The 21807-nt window shown below is 37.2% G+C and overlaps 1 protein-coding gene across 1 annotated transcript in view; it reads right to left on the bottom strand.

The window, feature by feature from the left end:
• Positions 1-19333, bottom strand: part of LOC117394749 (GRB2-associated and regulator of MAPK protein 1-like) — a 65214-nt gene extending 45881 nt beyond the window's left edge. Inside the window, exons 1-3 of the mRNA XM_033993262.3 lie at positions 19294-19333; positions 18566-18827; positions 15054-15194 (exon numbers count right to left, since the gene is read on the bottom strand). Coding sequence (XP_033849153.3) covers positions 15054-15194; positions 18566-18686 — 262 coding nt within the window. The 5' untranslated portion in view covers positions 18687-18827; positions 19294-19333. The remainder of the gene's footprint in view (positions 1-15053; positions 15195-18565; positions 18828-19293) is intronic.
• Between the last annotated feature and the right edge of the window lie 2474 nt (positions 19334-21807).

The raw sequence follows: 21807 nt of genomic DNA, 5'->3' as shown, positions 1-21807 counted from the left end.
ATACAGCCGTCAAAGACTGCTGCGGGGCTTTTAGGTATGAGTATATCTCCGGTCCTTCTAGTGTCAAATTGGTCATTAATTACCAGGAATGGACCAATTAACACTTATTTACTTGCCTATACCACCGATTTAAAAGAAAAAAAATGAAAAAAACAACACCCTGAAAAAAAATCAGTAAGGAGCGTCTCCCTCACTATATCCCACATCGGCTTTGCATTCATTTTCTCTGCCATTTTTCTTTTTTTTTTCATTTGATACAGTTGCTTGCAACAAAGTTGCCTGAAACTTGTAGCCTGCATGTCAATTTCTATCCCTTTCTCTAGCAACATGTTGACTAGTGTCCACTCAGCTTTACTCTCAGCGTGTTTGGCTGTTAGATGTGTGGAATGCAACTCCCTATGGTCTTTATTAATCCAAATGTATTTTAAAAAAAATTAAAGGGATTGAATGCATTACTTTAATCTGCAACAAAAAAAAAAAAAAAGTTTTTTGGAAGTCTTGCAATATATGATTTGTAGCGGGGAAGCAGTTTACAGGGACTGATTCTCCTGTTTCCTCTCACTACAGTAACTCTTTGATATTATGCCTATTCAATCACGGTCAGCTCTGCAAACAGATTGCTCTTCTGTCCACAGAGGTGCAAAACTCCCACCTGTTTACAGAAGCTGAGGCGAAAAACAGACAGAAGGCCTGTTTGGTACTGTAGCTGAAAAATCATGAAAGCTAGCGACTTTGTGAAAAGGAGTGATCACAGAATGACAGTGGGAGACTGTGCTTGTTTTCAGGGCTTTGTTCAACTGATCTTCAGCACAAGTTATTGACAGTCTTTGTGGTATTGGAGTTTATATAGCCTCTGTCTCTCGTTTGGTCTGAATATCAATCAGATATCAATCCCTTTCCAGCACACAGATATCTGTTCAATCTATCTGCGTGCTGAATTCAAGTAATATTTACTCTCTCTAGTTATTTTTCTGTATGTTATTCTATAATTGAGCTCTGATATAAAATACATAATGAAAATACAAAATATTTAAGATGCATTTTACTGTTGGAATTTCGTAAAAGACTATTGTATCGTTATGCTGCCATCGAGCAAAGTATGTATGGCTTATATGTAGGGCGTCTGACTTTCAGGTTTTACCCGATTTAACCTGATTTCACCCCTGAATGCTTTTTTCTGCATTCGGGTTAAACCCCAAAACTCCCCAAATAGAGACATACTGTATATGAATAAATGCATGTGCAGTTGTCTGCGATTCAAATGCAACAGAGCAGAACTGGTACCGATGACTGTAAGCTGATTTACCTATTAGAAAAATGTGGCTTCTTAGTGTAATTATATATATTATTTTATTTATTTATTTATTTATTTATTTTGATTTTTCAAAAGTACAGCAATATAGCTGTAAGGTTTTTTGCTTTTTTTGCACACTTTTCTTCCCAGTTGTTTGTTTTATGAGTGTGTGTTTAAACCAAGAGCATTTAGATGCAACAGTCGATCGTTTCTCTTTGTAAAACAGCATGGAGTAAAGTTGTTTAGTTTTCCTGTATGTTCTGTGTGCAATTATACTTGCAACTTCACTACAAAATAAAATTTGATTGGAACAGAGAAATGCCTCCATATACAGTATGTGTGTGTGTGTGTGAGAGAGAGAGTCAAAAGTTTGCATACCCCAATGTGTGGAAATATACATACGTTGGGGATTTAAGCTGTTGACGACAACTTTGTTGTCAACACTTTGTGCTTAAGCATTTGCTTATTTCTTTCTAAATCAAATCAGACTTCTACCTGAATATTTATTCTTTCTTAATTTATATATATATATATATATAACAATTCTTAAATCATTAAATAATTCTACCTGACTATTAAAAATGCATTCACTTGAATTTGGAAAAAAACTTCACCCGGAAATCAGATGCCCTACTTATATGTCATTGCTGTCACTATTTTTTAACTCTGCAGCGACACACACACACACACACACACACACACACACACACACACACACACACAGTGGTTTGCAGAAGTATTCACCCCCCTGCAAAGTTTTCACATTTTGTTGGCACCTGAGCGTACTCCACGACACTTTCAAATTAGACTTTACATGTAAAATCTACACAAACTACTCCAAAATGCATATAGAATATAAATAAGTAAGATTTACACTGAAAAACAGATTAACCTCAGTTGCATAGGTATTCAACTCCTTTGCTACTGCAGCCCGAAATCAGCTCAGGTGCAAATGATTTGTTTAAAAGGTCACTAAATTAGTGAAATGGTTTCAGCCTGTGTGTTCTCAAAGTGGTTTAACTTGTAGATAATTTCCCTCAGGTATATAAAGACTTTCAAGCTGCAACTCACATAGTGATCCAACAAAGCAAGCATGAAGACCAAGGAGCTTTCGAAACAAGTCAGGGATAAAGTGGTACAGAGAGGCACAGAGCAGGAGAAGGGTACAAGAAAATTTCAAAGGCGCTATTTATCCCTCTCAGCACAGTGAAGTCCATCATTAAGAAGTGGAAGATGCATCATACCACTTGACACTACCCAGATCAGGTCGCCCTCCCAAACCGAGTAGCCGGGCAAGCAGAAAACTGGTTCGGGATGTCACTCAACAATGACCTTGAGAGATCTACAAAGTTCTGTGTCTGAGATGGGAGTCAGTGTTCACACATCAACAATAAGCCGGTCCCTACACAAAGCTGGCCTGTATGGACGGGTGGCAAGAAAGAAGCCATTACACAAAAAGCCTCATCTCAAAGCACGTATGGAGTTTGCAAAAAAACATGTAGATGATACTGCAGACATGTGGAAAAAGGTTTTGTGGTCAGGCGAGACAAAAATTGAACTTTTCGGTCTAAATTCCAAGCGTTACGTCTGGCACAAGCCCAACACTGCACATCACCCAGTCAACACCATCCCAACTGTCAAGTATGGTGGTGGCAGCATCAGGTTATGGGGATGCTTCTCTTCAGCAGGGACTGGGAAGCTTGTCTGGATAGAGAGGAGAATGGATGGTTTAAAGTATAGGCGAATCCTTGAGGAAAATGAGTCAGCCAAGACTCTGAAACTGGGGAGGAAATTCACATTTCAGCAGGACAATGACTTGAAGCACAAAGCCAAAGCCACACTGGAGTGGTTGAACAAGAAGAGAATTAATGTTCTTGAGTGGCCCAGTCAAAGTCCTGACTTGAATCCAATCGAAAATGTATGGCAACAACTTATCAGAACTGGAGCAATTTTCCTGTGAAGTATGGGCAAAAATTTCACCATCCTACTGTGCAAAGCTAGTAGAGACCTATCCAAACAGACTCATAGCAGTAATTGCTGCAAAAGTGCTTCTACCAAGTACTGACTTAAGGGGCTGAATATTTATGCAACCAGTAAATTTCATTTTGTACATTTTCTTTGCAAGTTTTGCTGACATTTAACCTCCTCCTCATATAACAGTGTTCAGTTTAACCACTACGGTTTTGAATAAAAAAAGGTTGTTTGATATATTTCATGGCAGGCCGTGCGGTTACCATGAAATATACGCACACCTGGGTAGTGATTAGGCCCACGGCGAAGCCAAGGGCCTTTAACCACCCAAAAGTGCGTACATTTCATGGGAACCGCATGGCCCAAAATGGTTTATACCACTTATGAAACGGCTATTTCGAATTTAATTGTCGTTTGCTGGACGAAAAATAATTGCAACACTTTTTAAATAAAGAAACCCAATACACTTTCATTATGTGTACCTCAGCAGTGTTACATACTCCCAAAGGACAAAACATTTAATTTGTGTTCAATAATTCGTTTTAAGTTTTACTTATAAAAATAAACTGCATGTTTCCATTGTGAATTTCTGTAATGAAACCAGCATCTCATAAGTAGAGGGCAGAGTCTTGTACAACCAGGGTTTTTTTCTGGGCGGAGTTTCCTGAAACTGAGGAAGGAAATGGCGCAGCTGCAAAGGAGGCTGTAGTCGGATTTAGAGGCGAGTGTGTGGATATAATTGAACTTCGCTGTTGTCTGTTTTGCAGTGTTGGAGTCCAGCAGTAGTAAACTGCTTTCAGGTCGATGTTCAGTTACAAACATTATTTCCCTTGATGCAACCTGACTTCTGAAAGTAGGTGCATGGCACCGCTGTACTTCTCAAGCAGTGGTTTGTATAGCATTGCGAGAGACTGGCTTTAAATTAATTAAAGCCATTCATTTAAGTTTTTAAATACATTAACAACCCATGTGTCATCTTTGCTTTCTTCTATTTCATGTAGCTGTGCCTCATTTTCAGGTGGATTACTGACTTCACTAGGAAAGTTGGTGCTGTGCCAGTGGTTTTATAGCTAAGAAATACAATGGCAGTTTGTCATAGAATTTGTATAATGTTGTGCGTATTGATTTATACAGTGTGAAGCGGCTCATTAGTACACAAGCCGTGCGTATACGCACTGTCATGTGATGCTGTTTAACCAATCAGAGGTTGTTATTTTTTCATGCAATAAGACCCGACAGGGTGTCCGTATATGTCGAATATACGGACGCCTCTGGGCCTCCAAACTCAAGAAGTCTGTATATTCAACGTATAAGGTCATCCTGAAGGGCCTTATTGCATTTATAATCCAGGTCAAACAGTGTATTTGAAAAAAAAAAAAAAAAAGAAAAAAGGAAATAGAAAGCAGAAGTCATTGAAAAGATCTACCAGGAGGCGGAGTGGAGACGGCACTGAATTATTATTATTTTTTTCTGTGAGTGGAAGATGCTGTTGTTTCAGCAGAACGGGAGTAAAAAAAATAATGACGTCTCAGATTTCAGTCATTTTTTTAAAGCCTGTATCAGAGAGGGGTGGATAATCTGCAGAAGTGTCTTTTTGCTTTTTTCTGTAGCGTTTACAGACCACTAAAAATACATTATTTGAAGTGACAAAGTCGAGGTGAGTGAGTATAGTGATAGATTCCCCAGTTTTGTTTTAATTTAGACAGCGGTTTATTCCAGCTCGGAGACTAATGTAGCTTGAAATGTTATATTCTTCTCCATGGGCATTTCTTACATTTCCATTGAAATCACTTAGTATTTTATAAACATACAGAGATCTTGCTTCTAGGCCTTAAAGCATAGCAGTTACAAAGGAAAACAGTCCAAGTAATGCAACTGAGGTGAAATCAGAGTTTTAAAACCATTGCATACTCGCACATATATGCTCCAGTTCAAAATCAATAAACTAAACCTAATTTGCTTAATATTACAGAAATAAATGTATCTTGAAAGGCTAAGTTTAGCATAAGAATGTGTGTTACAAAATAAGTCATTTATTTTATTTTCAGATAAAACAAGGGCTGCTCACTAATATATTTTAAAAAATAGTGAAAATATTTCACACAGAACACATTGCACCATAAACCCTTTAACCACCTATACTTAGCACAATAAAATCCCAGTTGTTTGTCTAAATAAAATCATCAATGTAGTTAAAATGCACAAACGCACAGTAATACTCAAGAGGTCAATTGTATTTTGAATAACCCTACTAACGTAAAACACTGGTATTGTAGCTGCTGTTTCTGTTCACCCACTATAACAAAATCCACAGACTACTTTTTTTGAAAACAAAATTATTTGAAAACAATGCAGCTCTGTTCTCAGCCTCCTTTAGTCTGGCAATGTTGATTGTGCCTATTCCCAAAACCATGCTGTGGTCTGGTCTGCCCATTTTCATTTTTTATGAATTTTAAAAAAGCAAAACTTTTTAACCAAACTAACTAAAACATCTATCCAGCATGCAAATTCTGATATACTCAATTAATCAAACACAACTAAAGCTGATTAACTCAATTCAGGAATTATGGAAAACAAAGATGACCGTGCAACAGCTTCATTGATAATCTGTACTGTGTGCTATAGTGACAGTGGCTATTGGCTACAAGAATGTTAAAAAAAAAAATATATATATATATATATATATATATATATATATATTATATATATATATATATACATTTATTAAAGCTCCAGAAGGTTGTGTGTTCATTTCTTGTACAGTGCATTATTACGTTACATTTTGTGAGCATTATTACGTTAAACTTTTTTTTCTTTTTTTTTTTATAAGCTTATAAGTTTATAAGCTTATAAGTTTATAAGCTTGTACATGGATTCGCAAGTGTCAGTTTGGATTTTAAAAACAACTTACAATTTTAGCTGTTCTTTTTTTGTTTTCTAAAGCAAATTAAACATAATATAATGTTAAATCAATATACATTAAACCAGACAACAAACACTAAACCCCTTTTCTACTGCATTGAAGTTTTAAGCTAAATAAAAATCTATTGATTGGCCCACCAAATAAGTATTGATTAGTAAGAAATACTAAAAAAAAACATTTAAGTTTATTTTAGTTTGGCATGTCTCAGTGCTGGCAGGATGCAGACTGCTTATTTCTCTCCCTGTCTACTCCATAGTTCTTGTGAACTTGACGAGCGCAGGTACTCTTGATTTACCTTCCATGCTGCTGACGCTACTGTCTCTGTCTCTATGTTGTCACGTGTTCCTCTCACTCATAAAAAGGCAGGGCTTGTACACATCAGTTACTGAAAATGAAACTGCAAACTGATCACGTAATTTATTTTATCATAAAGACTATGACTCGAGTCGAGTGGACAGTTTTGAGTGGGGACTCGAGTTGAGTTGAGTCTTTTCTTGCAGGGACTTGAGTCGAGTCATCTGATGATAATGACTCGAGTCACCGAAAATTGCGATTCGAGTCATTACAACTCTGAGACAGACCTGAAAGACAGGGATTTTTTTTTTCTTTCTGTTTTGCTATCTTCCAGTTCATTTAATTGGTCTTCATCCAAATCGGCATGTCTGTGAGGCAGCGCAGTGATTTAGGATATATGACAAGGCTCTAACTGTCCATATCTATCCAATATATGGACAGCTGGAACCTTGCTCGACCAATCACTTTGCTTTTTTCATGTTCCATTGCCAGTCCTGGATTATAATATATATAGAAAAATGAGAGAGAGAGAGAGAGAGAGAGAGAGAGAGAGAGAGAGAGAGAGAGAGAGAGCTCAACCATTTGCACATGTAATCTGGAATTGTTGCTTACATACTCTACACTTTCAGGTATTTGAGGTACATCAAGGCAACATAAGGTTTTGGAAAAATGTAAACCAGAGATGTCAGTTTATTTGCATGTGTTATTACTATTATTGTTATGAGTCACTTAAGGCTTTCTTGCTGCATATTTGGCTTTTAAAATTATTTTCAAAATTATTTACAAAAACTTCAGCTGTCCTTTTGTGCACAACCAAACCAGAAGTTGTTTTTCCTATTCAATATGCAGTATAGTACTATCAAAACAAATTGAAAAGTGCAGTAACTATACAAAAAGCTGATGAAATTGTGATTACAATAAATCCATTCATTCACAAATACAGAAAGAATATTATGTTTGATTAGAGTGTAACAAGCAAAACAAATCAATGCCTTTCACTGTAAAATATTTACTGATCATTGATATTAAAAAAAAAAAGCTGAAGTAATACAAGACCGGAAATGCAGGCTAAATGAGGCAGGGATTTAATTGTAATTAACCAAACAAACAAAAACTAGTGATTATGGCATTTTAGCCGGTTTAGCATAACATTTTGTTACTTGGTAGTTCCTAAAGCTGCTATAAGGATAACGCTGTCATAATTGACACAAAATCAGTCTGTGGGTTAATGGTCACAGTCCATTTCCAGAAGTGCAGTAATTAGTATAACGATGGTAGAATGGTAGAATGCTCAACTAACCAAACTGATCTTAACAAGATCTGTTGCTTGGGGTAATCAATAGTCAAAACAGAAACTTAGAAGCAAATCTAACATTCACGTTCACAACATATAGCTTGTATATGAATAACACTCCGTTGGATGTGGTTTCAATAAAGTAGCATGTCGTTCTGTATGAGCATAAAGCTCCTTTCAATCTGATTGCATTGCACACATCATATACACAAACTGGAAACTCAAACAATCCCCTGTGAAAGAATTCTACAATAATGAAACCATGTACTGGTCTAAAATGAGCAGTGCTCCATATGGTTTAAATACATGTTAACCTATTAGTGTGGTTCAGGGGGCGGGAGCTAGGCTCCTCCCTTTGATCTCCTATCATCAATCAAATCTACTTCCTATTTAAACCATTAGTCACACCCTCTACTTCTGTCTTGCATTTTTTCATTTCCTCCTCCTTCGCTATATTCAATTCAATTCAATTCAATAAGCTTTATTGGCATGACAAGAATAAACACGTTTTGCCAAAGCAAAATAAACATACAAACAGACAGGTACAGTCTATAAACAGACACAATGAAAAGACAATTTTCAGTGCAGGTTAATTTGTTTCTCTTAGACTGTGGCAGGCAGTCACATATTCGGCAGCTAGTGCACATGTTATCCCCACCTCTCCTAAAAATATTTGTAGTTTTTCAGTTTCTGTGTGTCTGGTCCCCCAAATGGTGAGGACCCCCCTTCTATATGTTTTATGTGCAGGGGATCTCCCCTGTGTGTCTGGTCCCCCAAACGGTGAGGACCCCCCTTCTATATGTTGGGCCTTAGCAAACGGCGTGCCCTCTCTTATATGTATTCAACCTTTACTAACTCTATGTCCCTGAGGGTGCCGAGCACCCAGCCTTGGAATTAGCCGCATCACGACGCAGCCCTCTGTTAATCTGCATTGGTGACCTCACCACGATGCAGACCTCACCCTGCTGAGGGCTTGGTCCTAACGGTGGGCGGCTCTCCGAGAAAGGCGACATCTCTACAGATAGCCTGGCTCCCGCCCCGTGAAATATATATACAGACGTGCTCAAATTTGTTGGTACCCTTACAGCTCATTGAAATAATGCTTCATTCCTCCTGAAAAGTGATGAAATTAAAAGCTATTTTATCATGTATACTTGCATGCCTTTGGTATGTCATAGAATAAAGCAAAGAAGCTGTGAAAAGAGATGAATTATTGCTTATTCTACAAAGATATTCTAAAATGGACTGGACACATTTGTTGGTACCCCTTAGAAAAGATCATAAATAATTGGATTATAGTGATATTTCAAACTAATTAGTTTCTTTAATTAGTATCACACATGTCTCCAATCTTGTAATCAGTCATTCAGTCTATTTAAATGGAGAAAAGTAGTCACTGTGCTGTTTGGTATCATTGTGTGCTCCTTTGAAGCAAAGGAGAGAGTTGTCTGAGGAGATCAGAAAGAAAATAATAGACAAGCATGGTAAAGGTAAAGGCTACATGACCATCTCCAAGCAGCTTGATGTTCCTGTGACAACAGTTGCAAATATTATTAAGAAGTTTAAGGTCCATGGAACTGTAGCCAACCTCCCTGGGCGCGGCCGCAAGAGGAAAATCGACCCCAGATTGAACAGAAGGATAGTGCGAATGGTAGAAAAAGAACCAAGGATAACTGCCAAAGAGATACAAGCTGAACTCCAAGGTGAAGGTACGTCAGTTTCTGATCGCACCATCCGTCGCTTTTTGAGCGAAAGTGGGCTCCATGGAAGAAGACCCAGGAGGACTCCACTTTTGAAAGAAAAACATAAAAAGCCAGACTGGAATTTGCTAAAATGCATATTGACAAGCCACAATCCTTCTGGGAGAATGTCCTTTGAACAGATGAGTCAAAACTGGAGCTTTTTGGCAAGTCACATCAGCTCTATGTTCACAGACGAAAAAAATGAAGCTTTCAAAGAAAAGAACACCATACTTACAGTGAAACATGGAGGAGGCTCGGTTATGTTTGTTATATAATGAGGGAGAGAGTCTGAGCACAGCCTCCTGAGTGGGTAAATGCTCCCATATAGTTCATAAATTATTATTATTATTTATTTTTTTTGGAAGTCAAAGCAAACAGAAAGAGTGAGTCACTGTAGTACAATGCAGTAGTATAGAGGCGTGTTTAATAGATTAGGATGAGACGGAATTGAATAATAGGGGCTAAGTGAAAGACGAGAACCACTTCAAAACACTCAGACAACATGAAGGAGTGAAAGTGAAAAATGTTTTAGCAGCTGTAGCTAAAAAAAAAGAAAATAGAATTGTACTGTACATCAAAGACTGAAAGAAAGGGGCATTTCATAACAAAAAGTAACATTTAATTTTCTGGTAACGGCAAATCCAAAATACATTAAACATTAACATTAAAAAGTGCTGTGCGATTAGTCCCAGTACAGTATCAAATGTAACAAATGTTACACTTTATCTAAATTGTACTGTACTGCCTTGATTACTGCAACTCTCTCCTGCCTCTGCTATCCGTCCGCTCCAGCTCATCCAAAACTCTGCTGTCTGCCTTGACTTTTCACTTTCTCGTTTCTCCCACGCTACACCACTGCTCCACTCCCTCAACTGGCTCCCTATCACAGTTCGCATCCAATTCAAAACTCTTGTACTTGCCAAACGCTGTCTCAACCTTTCTGCTCCCTCCTATCTCCAGACTATTATTTCTCCCTACACCCTCTCTGCTCCTCCACCACCGGCAGAACAGCTATACCCCCCTCCACTCCCCCGGATTCCACTCCTTCTCCACCCTTGCCCTCAGTGGTGCAATGGTCTATCCACAGCTATCAGGACTGCTCAGACCCTGACCATCTTCCAGCACCTCCTCAAGACACACCTGTTCAGACAGCATCTGTAAACCTCACAACTCTCGACTATACTGCACTATATGGCACCCAATTATACCAGTACTTCCATCATCTTGTACTAGCACTGAACTGCTCCATACTTTGTCGTATCCTACTACTGCTTAATTATAACTATTTTCTCTATCTTGTACTTGATTTTACACTTAAAAGGTATCCGTACTCACATTTTTTGTAATTGCTCTTATTTGAAATCGTTCTCATCCATTTATCGTACTTACTACGTGCTCTTAATGGAATCTATTCTTATAAGCAAATATTTTTACTATAAGTTTACCTGCTCTTAGTAGAATTTTCTCTTAAATGTAATTATTTACTGTATTCTTTATTTTGCTCTTATTTGAATTTGATCTTATTTTCTACTGATTTTACTGTACTTATAACTGCTCTTATCTGTAATGTGATATTTTGTAATACGATACTTTGTATTGTGAAATTTTGTAACAACTGTAAGTCGCCCTGGATAAGGGTGTCTGCTAAGAAATCAATCAATAATAGTAATAAAATGGGCCTAGAGAGAGATTACACACTGTACTTCAGTATCACCGCCTTACCATAATCTATGCTACTCGAATTCCAGAATTCATTTAATTACCACATTGCTATTTCTATTTAAAAATTCCTGTAAATGCACAATATAAGCACATTTGTACTACTTAAACATTTCCTACATAAATCCTTGTTTGCAGCTGATAAAAGGGGAATCAACAGCAAGCTGCCCTGCATAATTGAAGCTGGTTGTGTATATTATTGCACCAGTAAATTTAAAATACTCTGTGATCACCCGACTGTGAAATTAACAATATGCATATGTGTTGTACCTTACTGTTTTGTTATCGATATTTGTTTTCTATATTTCTTTTCACTTTGAAACAGGTGAAGCCAATATTAAAATCAGAGGTAGACATTAAATATTGTGCCCTTAGGGAATTAAAGCTTACAAAATGTCAATCTGATTAATAAAAGTGTTTGCCATTAGGGAGCCAAATTCTATTTGCAATTACAAAAAAATTAATAAATAAATAAAATGGATTCAGATTTTATTGCACATACTGGTACTGAAGCGTCACAAAATGTAAGTTTCCATAACAGCAGGTTCCAGAAGTCAAACTAAACCAATCTAATGCAATTTCCTGGAGTGAAAAAAAACAACAACAAAAAAAAACACATTGATTTGATCACAGTTCACTCGATCGCTTTACAGTTCACTAAACTATGTGACAGTAGTGAGAAAATGAACGGTCTCCAACAGTTAGTTTTTCTTTCAGCACCTTGTGAATTGAGCCTGAAGAGAGCTTAACAGTGTTACAGTCCCTTAGTGTTCTATATCAGGCTATGGAAGCATGTCTTTAAAAGAGTGCAAACCCATGCTTTAAAATCCACTGTCTTAGTATTATTAGCTCTATTAACACTATTACTGAAGCCCATCTTACGGTCCTGTAAATCCCTTTTTTTTTTTTTTTAAGGATATGCAAATATTTAAATACAAAGCTATAGACACACTTCTGAATCCTGGTACTTTTGCATGTAGACCACTGGAGTGAGTTGTATCCGAATATGCCAAATTGAAGTATAAAACACAAGCAAAGAAACTATGCTCTTCAACAAAATTAAAATGGGATCAGTGATGCTACTGTTAGTACTGGATTTTAAAACAGTGGTTATTAGCACTCCTTATATATTTAAGTTTGGCTGCATCATGTTATCTCTAACATCCAATTATACTGTAACTGGTCATCTGTGTAGGTGTCCAGCACTTAGGGGTCTAACCCAGGCAGTTTTGTTTAAGTTCTTCCCAATGAAAGCCTTAGAGGTTCTATTTGCTTAAGAAAACAGCTATGTGTTACAACCGCTTCCACATTTCTAAGGACCAACATTTCCCTTAACAGGTTTGTGCTAAAAAGAGGTGTAGCCTCTATGACCTCTACCTGCCAGTGAATTTGTAGTTCTGTAGATGGTAAAGACATAGTTAGGGAAACAAACTAAATATATCCCATACCAACATAAATTTAAGCTATGTCACATTTAAGATGGTCAGGAACTAAACAGTGTCGCTTATGACTTATGAACCAGTTTATACAAACACCAGTCCATATGTCTACAAAGTATGTATTTCATGGTAAACAGGCAGGATTGAAAACAATTGTAATCTTCTGTCAAGATTATGCACACCTATCTTTAATTGCCTTGAATATTTTCTGTCTCGAGTTTTTTTTCATACAGTTATCCACCTCTCCATTGTGTTTACAGCTGACATGTTTTGTATTTTTGCCCGTCCCCAATTTGGTTATGCCGAATCGTTGTGTTTTACTGAACTGTAGAATTTCAGGACAGATCGTACCAATTTTAATATTATACTATGGTTTATTGCAAAGGCTGGCATTGTTTTGAGGCGAATACCCCATAAAGGCTATATCAATTGTAACATAATACTGACGTGGTCGATTCACGCAGGAGTAAAAATACACAGGACGCCTGAGTTTTATATTTTACAGAGGGTCCCGATGTCCTGTAAAATAATGAGAGGACCTCTGAGAAATGATCTGTGATAATAAGAAATGGACGGTTCGCACGGGACTAAATTTCTGTAAAAATTCCAAAACCACCTGCTTATGTGGTGATTTTTAGTTCAGTGCGAATCGGGCTATAGATTGCACATATTTACTGGTACACCTGATGGTACTGCTGGAAACACTGGTACTTGAGATGAAAAGGTTGAAAACCACTGGTTTAAAGGCAGTGGGACAAATGAAAAGAAATCACAGACTTTTTTGTTCTTTTTTCCTTTGCCCGTAATGCTAGTATTAGCTGAGGCCATATTTCTATATTAATCTTTGACTTCAACGTCTCATCACACATAGTATCAAATCAAAGCATTCAAAGGCTTAATCTGGTGTAAAAATGACAGGACTCTGCCCAATCACAACTAGATATGTGTTTGAATTTTTTAATGTTCGAAATGTTTTAAGTGTGCTTAGGTAGGCAACAAAGCGAACAGCTCACGGGTCAGAGCTCACATTGGTTGGGTAGGGAGTTTACAGTGTCGCAGGTGGCTGACATTTTTTTTCCTTCCAACGCTGTTGAATAATGAATTTCCGGGTGGGGGGGCGGTTTCAAACCCCTAAAACCACCCCACTAGCTACGCCACTGTGTGATAGTCATGATGAGCTCATTTTTCTGATACATATAAGATAAACTTTCCATTTGAACAATTTTGTTCATACCAACTGTGGAAGGGTGGTAGGCAATTCACTGACACAAGGAGACAGTACTTTATTTGTAACGCCGCTCAGGCGCACTGATTTATTTGGTACAGTAGATGGCGCTGTTGTCCGTGGACCGGATACTGACAACAGTAACCAGAACCACGGTGTTTACCAATAGGTACAGGCACAAGTGCTCGAAAATAATAATGAAAACCAAAGGCGAAAGAAAAAGGGAAAATAAAACACAGTAATAAAACTACAAACAAAAAGTTCTGCTTACGCAGTGCCCCCACTGCCGCTAAGCCGGTCAAAACGAGCCTCCGTCCTATGCTCAGTTACCCTCTATACACTGGGATGGCCGGAGTTCCCCGTACAACTAAGCACGTCCCCTCGGGTACGTGGTGATTTCTGTTATTTCTTTCCTCGTTAGATTATTTTAACGCTGGCTGTTTTCCCCAGCCAGGTTTGCCTCGTTTTGTTTTAAAACTGACGTGTTTCGTCAGTGTCACTGGGTATTCCCCAAACACGGCCACCTGAGTGCACAACCAAGCCAGATCTTATGGGCCGAGCAGTCTCCCAAGGCCCGCCCCTCAGACACTCAGAGAGAGGGAAAGCACACACACCCTCTTCCCCACCTCTCAGTGTCATCGCCATGACCGACAGGTGGATCCCACGAGACTACTGCCCTCTACCTGCAGTAATACGGATGTGCCAAATAGTCAGTCCAGATCTCCCCTGTTACACCAACTATAATTTTTTCTTCATTCAAAAAACATTTGGAGGACTACATAAATAAGTAGTGTATCACAGTATCTCCTTAATGATGCAACATGTCATGCAAGAAAGCATGATGATTCATGAGCTTGATTAATTCACCGATATACACCCACTGAATACGTAGAAAACAGAATGTAGAGTGGGTGAGTTATTGAAACTAGTGGTGGTTGATGGAAACAGATATGGACACAGCCTCCATGTACCAATAATAACTGGAATTATTTAAATGTTTTATTTGTTATGTTTTTTCTTTTAAATGAAAACATCAAAACACACATGCATAAAATGATATGGCAGGTAATTTTACAACTAGAAATTTCTTTGCTTCGATAACCACCTCAAACGTTCATTACAGCTTGATGATGTAATTTGCTCTTGACTTACCTCCATAATGGACTGGGATTTCTATTTTCGGGCCTATGACGTAGTGGCCCTCCTCCAGGCTGTGGGCAGTGATGGTAGTCCATTGCCGACACGAATGAAGCAGAATGTAGTCATTGTCTCGCAGCCCTTCAACTGACTCTCCTGTGAAGTAAAATACTTTTAGTAACGAAATATTCAAAAATAAACTTTGTTCATGCAGATTTAACAATGCAGTACTGGTAACTATTCAGTTATTCTCAAACATACATATGCATCCATCCTTCAACTCTGAGTATAGGTCAATCAAGTCAACCCCTTTGTCTATCATGATCATAATTCACAATCCCCCAAGTCCAAAGCAACCCCTGCTAATGCTAACGATAAAAAAAAACTTGTATCATGTAATGAAATTCTTAAAGTGCACTCTTTAGTCTCAAAAAAAGATTGTTTTCCAATCACTTTTCTTTGATGGTTGTATGTTCCAAGGACAGAGCATTCATTATTTTACCAAGTCATGCTTTTTCTGATAATAAAATATAAATTAGGTGTATATGCCATAATTCTTGAGGAAGAAGGGGATTTTTGTTAAAGTCATTTAAATCAATAAGCAAGACTACAGCATTCAAGGGAATAGAATAAGTTGGCCCAGAATCTCGCTTTTAAGCCTGAAAGAATGATGCTGTCCTAGGAGGTGAGACCTCCGACAGCTGTCACAGTTCAAATGAGGCTGGATGATGGGACCCATCAACCCCATGAAAGGAGATGTAGCTGCAAAGAAGGCAAGTTGAGGAGGAGAAAAGTTTCAAGACAAGTCTTTAAAGTAAAAATTATGTATTTTTGTCACTATAGTAATCTTTATTCTAAAGATATATAGTACTTTATCATGCTGGACTACGAGACAAGACGACATTTTAAAGCCTAGGTTATTTTTTTAAACAAATGTGGCCTACCAGCTCCAGGTACTACATGATTGGAACATGCATTTCCAAAATCTAGAAAGGTATACAGTAGTACAATGACAGTATGATGACATCACAAATCTAGGAAAAGAACGCTCCATTCTGGGTGCAAACAATCATTGTAAACATAGCCAATGTAAATGTCAACTACTTTAGGCAGACACAAGGTCATCTGTGTGAACTTATCTTATCACAATACTGTATGACTGAAACAGAATTCCACCAGTCCTGTAAATGTCATATGAGACCACTTTCATCCAGAACCAATGGTGGTCACATATAAATGACATAACTGGTAGTACGAAAGACTAAAATTCATGACTCCAAGCCAAACAATATTCCAAAATTGACTAATGACATTTTGATAGCTAGATCTGTAAATGTACCTCTACCTTCTGATACAGTGAAATCAGACCTGTATAATCCCCCTTTTTGGAGACTGTGCATTGCACCAGTTTCCCTTTTTCAGGTAATCCTTTTCAACTGAAATAGAGCATCACTATTATGAGTATACTTCACATTTTATTGGAGCTGCTCAGAAACCTAATGCCACTCCATCAACCATTTCATCCTATGTGCGAATTACCTTGTCTCCACAGGATATCCAATTCACCCAACCTACACTGAACTCACAACCATGTGTCTCCAGCAGAATTCTTCTAACTCGTTAACGTTAAACTGGAGTAAATGAAATAGAGCATGGTCAGAAAAATAGTTCAGTCTTTGAACAAAAACAAGTTTGAAACTTTGTACAAAATTATGAGTGTCACCAAGTTCAATAATTTGGTGAGGTTTCACAGTTCAAGAATCTCAAAGATAATGTAAAAGGTTGAAACCATAAAGAGGCATTTCCCCCCAAAGGACCTCCCACAAAAACAATTATACATTTATAAAAACAAATATATTTATAGCCATTACCAAAAGGTTCAAGAATATGTAAATATGTCACAATGCAACATTTTAGTCCAGAGTTGACAGGCTGGTGTCTTTTAAACCACAGTATATAGCTTACTGAGCTCTTACATATATCTTGTGTAAGAAGTGAAGTATCACATTTATGGACATTTAGCAATCAGTGAAAATAGAACAAAATGTAGGTTGCAATGAAAATGTCTCTTGAGCAGTAAGTAAAGCCAGGACCAGGACACTGCCAACCTCCCACTTTAAAAAAACTGATGGTACACACAGTGCTTCAACAGGTTAACTTCAAGATTTAAGGATGTGAATTAAATAATAATAACAATATATATAACTGATCTTTATGTGTAATATATCACATCAAAAATACAAATATGACCATAAACAAACTGCCAATCTCTTTGAAGCTAGAAGAATAGGAAGGTTAGATCTGGCACTTTGCCCATCTATGGTATGATGTCCTTGGCACAGAAAACAGATTCGTTGAACACACTTCTGCTGTCAGTGCAGCTGAATAAACCTAATACGATGTCAATTGTAACTATACAAAAAAATAAACATACAAACAAGTACTGTTCAATCCTGGTTTGTGTGTGTGTGTGTGTGTGTGTGTGTTTTTAAATGCAGAAGTAGTGTCTAATATCATCAGTAATTATTCAAATGATTGATCATAGGGAAACAAACATAAAAGTAAAAACAAAAAACACAAGTTAAATAAAATAGCACAGCCCTCCTATGGTTTCTGAAACAACACAATAAAGGATAATAAAGGGTGTTCTACCTGCTCACAACTAAAGCTCAGTATTGTCTGGTGTTGCTAAAATCCTCTTAAAAAGCACGTATGATTTACTGTACATCCAGTATAACAAACACTGCAACGTATGACGCAGAGCTGCAATTCCTAGTTTGTTAACGATATTCTTATTCACATGCTCATTTTTACTTTTATTCATACATGGGTGTCCAACCTACTACATTTATAAAGTTAGATATGAGCCGTTTTGAGATATCACACTGCCACCCATATTTCAACAGTTCGTGGTTTACAGCCTAAACGGAGTTAGTTAAAAAGTCAATATGTTCTTAAAAAATGTAATGCAGTGTTGTGTTTATGCTTTATAAGTGACATTACATGTAGAATATCTGTAAACATTAATTTATTACAGAGTTGCAGTTAGCACAGTAGATACATTAACAGTAATATAGTTTATATTGTTGTTTTCTATTTGAATGTTTTGATAAACGCCCTTCAACTGAAGAATACCGTTTATTATAATAATTTGTTATTATCATTTAAAAATACATAGAGCCTTCTTAAATTAACTAATTTCATGAACATTTTTTTTCACAAGTACAGCGATTTTTCCCACTAACTTAAGCACTTCTTCCATCCTGAACAATGCCTTTTAATATCATAAATTAAAAATAAAAAAATGCTTATTTTCTTCTCTCCAGTATTTTGTCAAATGTAACTGCATTTTATATGTTACCCTGTAGCAATTGCCCAGATTTAAAATTATTTTTGTCCCATTTGTACTGCTTACCATACAGCCCCATATTTATTACTAGATCCAGGAATCTCTATAAATATGTCATATATACCAGAGCCCACTTTGCACCATGACAGCCAACACGAGTGACCCAAATGATCCTTACCGGTATTCAGTTTGACGATCTGCGGCAATCGGTACGAGCTGACCAGTCGGTCCAGTGGCAGAGACGTCGCGCTCCATTTCACATCTTTGAGATTGTTATAGAGCATTAATCCCGCGTCCATGGTTGCTCGCTGCTGACATTAACCCACTACTAGCTAACACTCATTTGGAGAAAGACATGGGCCCAGCATAGCGTCTCTGTTTCTCTCCAGCTTGTTCTGTTTCCAAGACTTTCAGGAGTTGTTATCCAGACTCTGTTGTCGCTGTTGACAGGAAACGCCATGGAATTACATTGGGTAAGGTGTCGAGTAAGGACGCCTGCGCAACAACTGGAGACACCGCCTCCCCTCTCGCGCATGTAGACCAGACAGGCTTTTTACTTTCTCGCTCCACCCTCTGCCGATAAGCCACTGGCACCACTTGTAACATAGGTTGGGACGCTGCCAGGCTTGTATTGCAACAAAGCTGCAGTGTGGTGTTTGCAGAGATACCAGAATTCTGTTGGTTACACAAATGCTATTCCAATTTAAGACTCTCCTCTTTGTATATATATAGAGAGAGAAAATATGAACTCCACCCTGACACCCAGTCTAGTGAAAGTAATTTGAAAAAAGCATTTCATTCTGAGCTACATACATACAATGTGCAATACCTTTTTGTAACAAATGTACATCTAAAGTTTCATCATATTTAACAAATAGCCTTAAATTGGCCAGTGGCGTAACTTACATTTAAAGCACTGTAGCGTGCACGGGGTGGTAGGTGACGTAATCACACACAGAGACGTACGCTCTTTTGTACAGCGGTATCGGCGCTATGCTTTAGTGCGAAATGTTCCCGGGTTCGCACCCGCCCTCCGCCTGTGTATGGAATGCCTCGCCCTGTGTGATGCGTTAACCGAGATCGCTACAGTACTTTGGATAAATTATTGTAACAAATGGAAGGTTTTAGCAAATTTAAGTGAGCAAGATGTGGTTTTCATTATCATAACCAATCAGAAGCCAGAATTCACGCATTAAGCAGGGCATCTGACCTACAGCGAGAACTTAATAACTTGTGAAAGGTCCATACCATTAGATAAGGGTTTTTCATGATCCAAGTACAAATGTACGGTATGAGATGCTGGGCCTGTTGATAATTAAAAACAAATTATAAAAACAAAATTGTAGAAGAGTGATTAAAATCTATTATTTAGGTATGGTAGTGCTCCACAGTAACTTACAAAAGTATTTATTGTAGTGACTTCTTCCAAAGACTACAGGTAAAAATCAAAGCATGTAAAAAAAAAAAAAAAAAAGAAAGTACTACAAAGTCATAAAACTTCCCAAACTACTTTCAGTGTAAACACAGTGAGCACATAATTTAAACAAATATTAACAATTTACTTTAGTCCTGGGCTGTGTGCCAATGTTAATAATAATGGGGTAATGGTGGTCGGGCTGCTTGTATTTTCTTTTTTTTTCTTTTGCTTTATAAACTACACAGATTTCTTATGCAAGATCTCAAGGTATGAATGATGGTTCTGAATGGCTGTAATCCTATACCGGTTTAAGCATGTGATTAGTTTGTGTTTTATAGAAAGGTAAGACAGGTAAAAAAAAATAATAATAAAAAAGCTTTTTGGCTTGTATTTATTTTACTGCTGCTTGTCCTCAACAGACCAACCTTTTATTTATTATTATTATTATTATTATTATTATTATTATTATTATTATACATGTAATATTCAATACTAATAGTGTAAATTTAATCTAATAGTAAAGACTGTGATGAACAGCAACATAAACTAAATATGCTCATCTGGCTCAACTTTAAAGAATCTAGAATTTTAATGTTTAAGCTGTTCATAATCATCTAATTCAAAAATCATGCTTTTTAAAGCAGTAGTATTTTCTGCATTATGCCACTGTTTACTCATAGGTGAGCTAAACATCTTCAAGATGTTACAATACATCTTCAATGATGTTGTGCATGTAATCACCAACTCTGTACTAGCTCAGGAAGTACAATATCCTTTATCCACATAACGTTTATTATACAGCTGTCATATTTTAACCAATGGCTCGTATAGAATGACACACTATGGCACCTGTCACTGCCAGTCGCATGTCAGTTATTCTTTACTATGGTTTCCAGAGCAGGGGATGAAACAGAAACAAAAAATGGAGGATGAGATCAAAGTATTTGCGTAAGACTTTTCACACTATCGTAATGTATCACTCTGTTTGTACCACTGAATCACAGATACATGAGAAATTATAAGGAGAGGTATTTGTCGTGAACTTTCAAAAGTTACTGATGGGGAACCAAAGCAGCCACATTTGTGGTGAACTCTTGTCAAATAATTAGATGATGCCGTCACATTTTCAGTGAGAATACCGGTTATAATGGGTTAGGTCTCTGTTTTACAACAGCCAGTAAGATTGCACATGGTTACTGGTACACCTGCTGGTCCCAGCTGGAAACACTGGTACTTGAGATGAAAAGGCTGAAACCCACTGGTTTAGATCAATTGAACAGATCCCCTTTGTTCCTTTTGAAATAACAATAATCTGTTTGCCATCTGATCACCTACTATCATCCCTTGATCAAAGTCCCATCATGACAGAAACCAAGAACCAAGGAGATTCAGTTTAATTTATTAAGGATCACGCTGGAAATTGCATGGTCTCAGCTGTATAGGAGACAGTTCTTTTACAAATTGCACTTTTGTTGAATTGCATATGAACCATAGTCTGTTTTTTTTTTTTTTTAGACAGCACAGGATTCAATAGTTAGACGAAGTTCATTCATAAAAAAAAGTACAGTGTTATAAATGTATTGTTCCATCTTAACCACCACATCATTTTAAAGTACCCATTATACATTATGTAAACTATTGCTGTGAGCAAAACATTAGTAATTAGCTTATTTCTGAGCATCCACCATTTTTATAAATGGTATTCAGTAGAACTATAGAAAGTATGATACAGGCATATTTATGACATCTTGTAACATATTTTTGAAAACAGGATCAAAGTGCTTGACTGAAACTTGTGCCTTTTACTAAAAAGCTGCCATTGGCAAGTTATATTCTTTCACCTGAAACCTGCACTCAGCTGTCATTTCAAACAAAGAAACCACAAGATAGCTTTCTCATTTTTTTTGCCAATTTAAGGTCTTTTTTGACTAAGGAATATTTTGTTAAATTATTATTATTTTTTTAAGTAAAGGACAATCATATAAATGTGATTTGTATACTAT

The sequence above is a fragment of the Acipenser ruthenus genome, chromosome 3 (genome assembly GCF_902713425.1).
Source record: "Acipenser ruthenus chromosome 3, fAciRut3.2 maternal haplotype, whole genome shotgun sequence".
Classification (NCBI taxonomy): domain Eukaryota; kingdom Metazoa; phylum Chordata; class Actinopteri; order Acipenseriformes; family Acipenseridae; genus Acipenser; species Acipenser ruthenus.
Note: the sequence above shows the minus strand (reverse complement) of the source record. Positions and strands in the feature narration are given on the sequence as shown.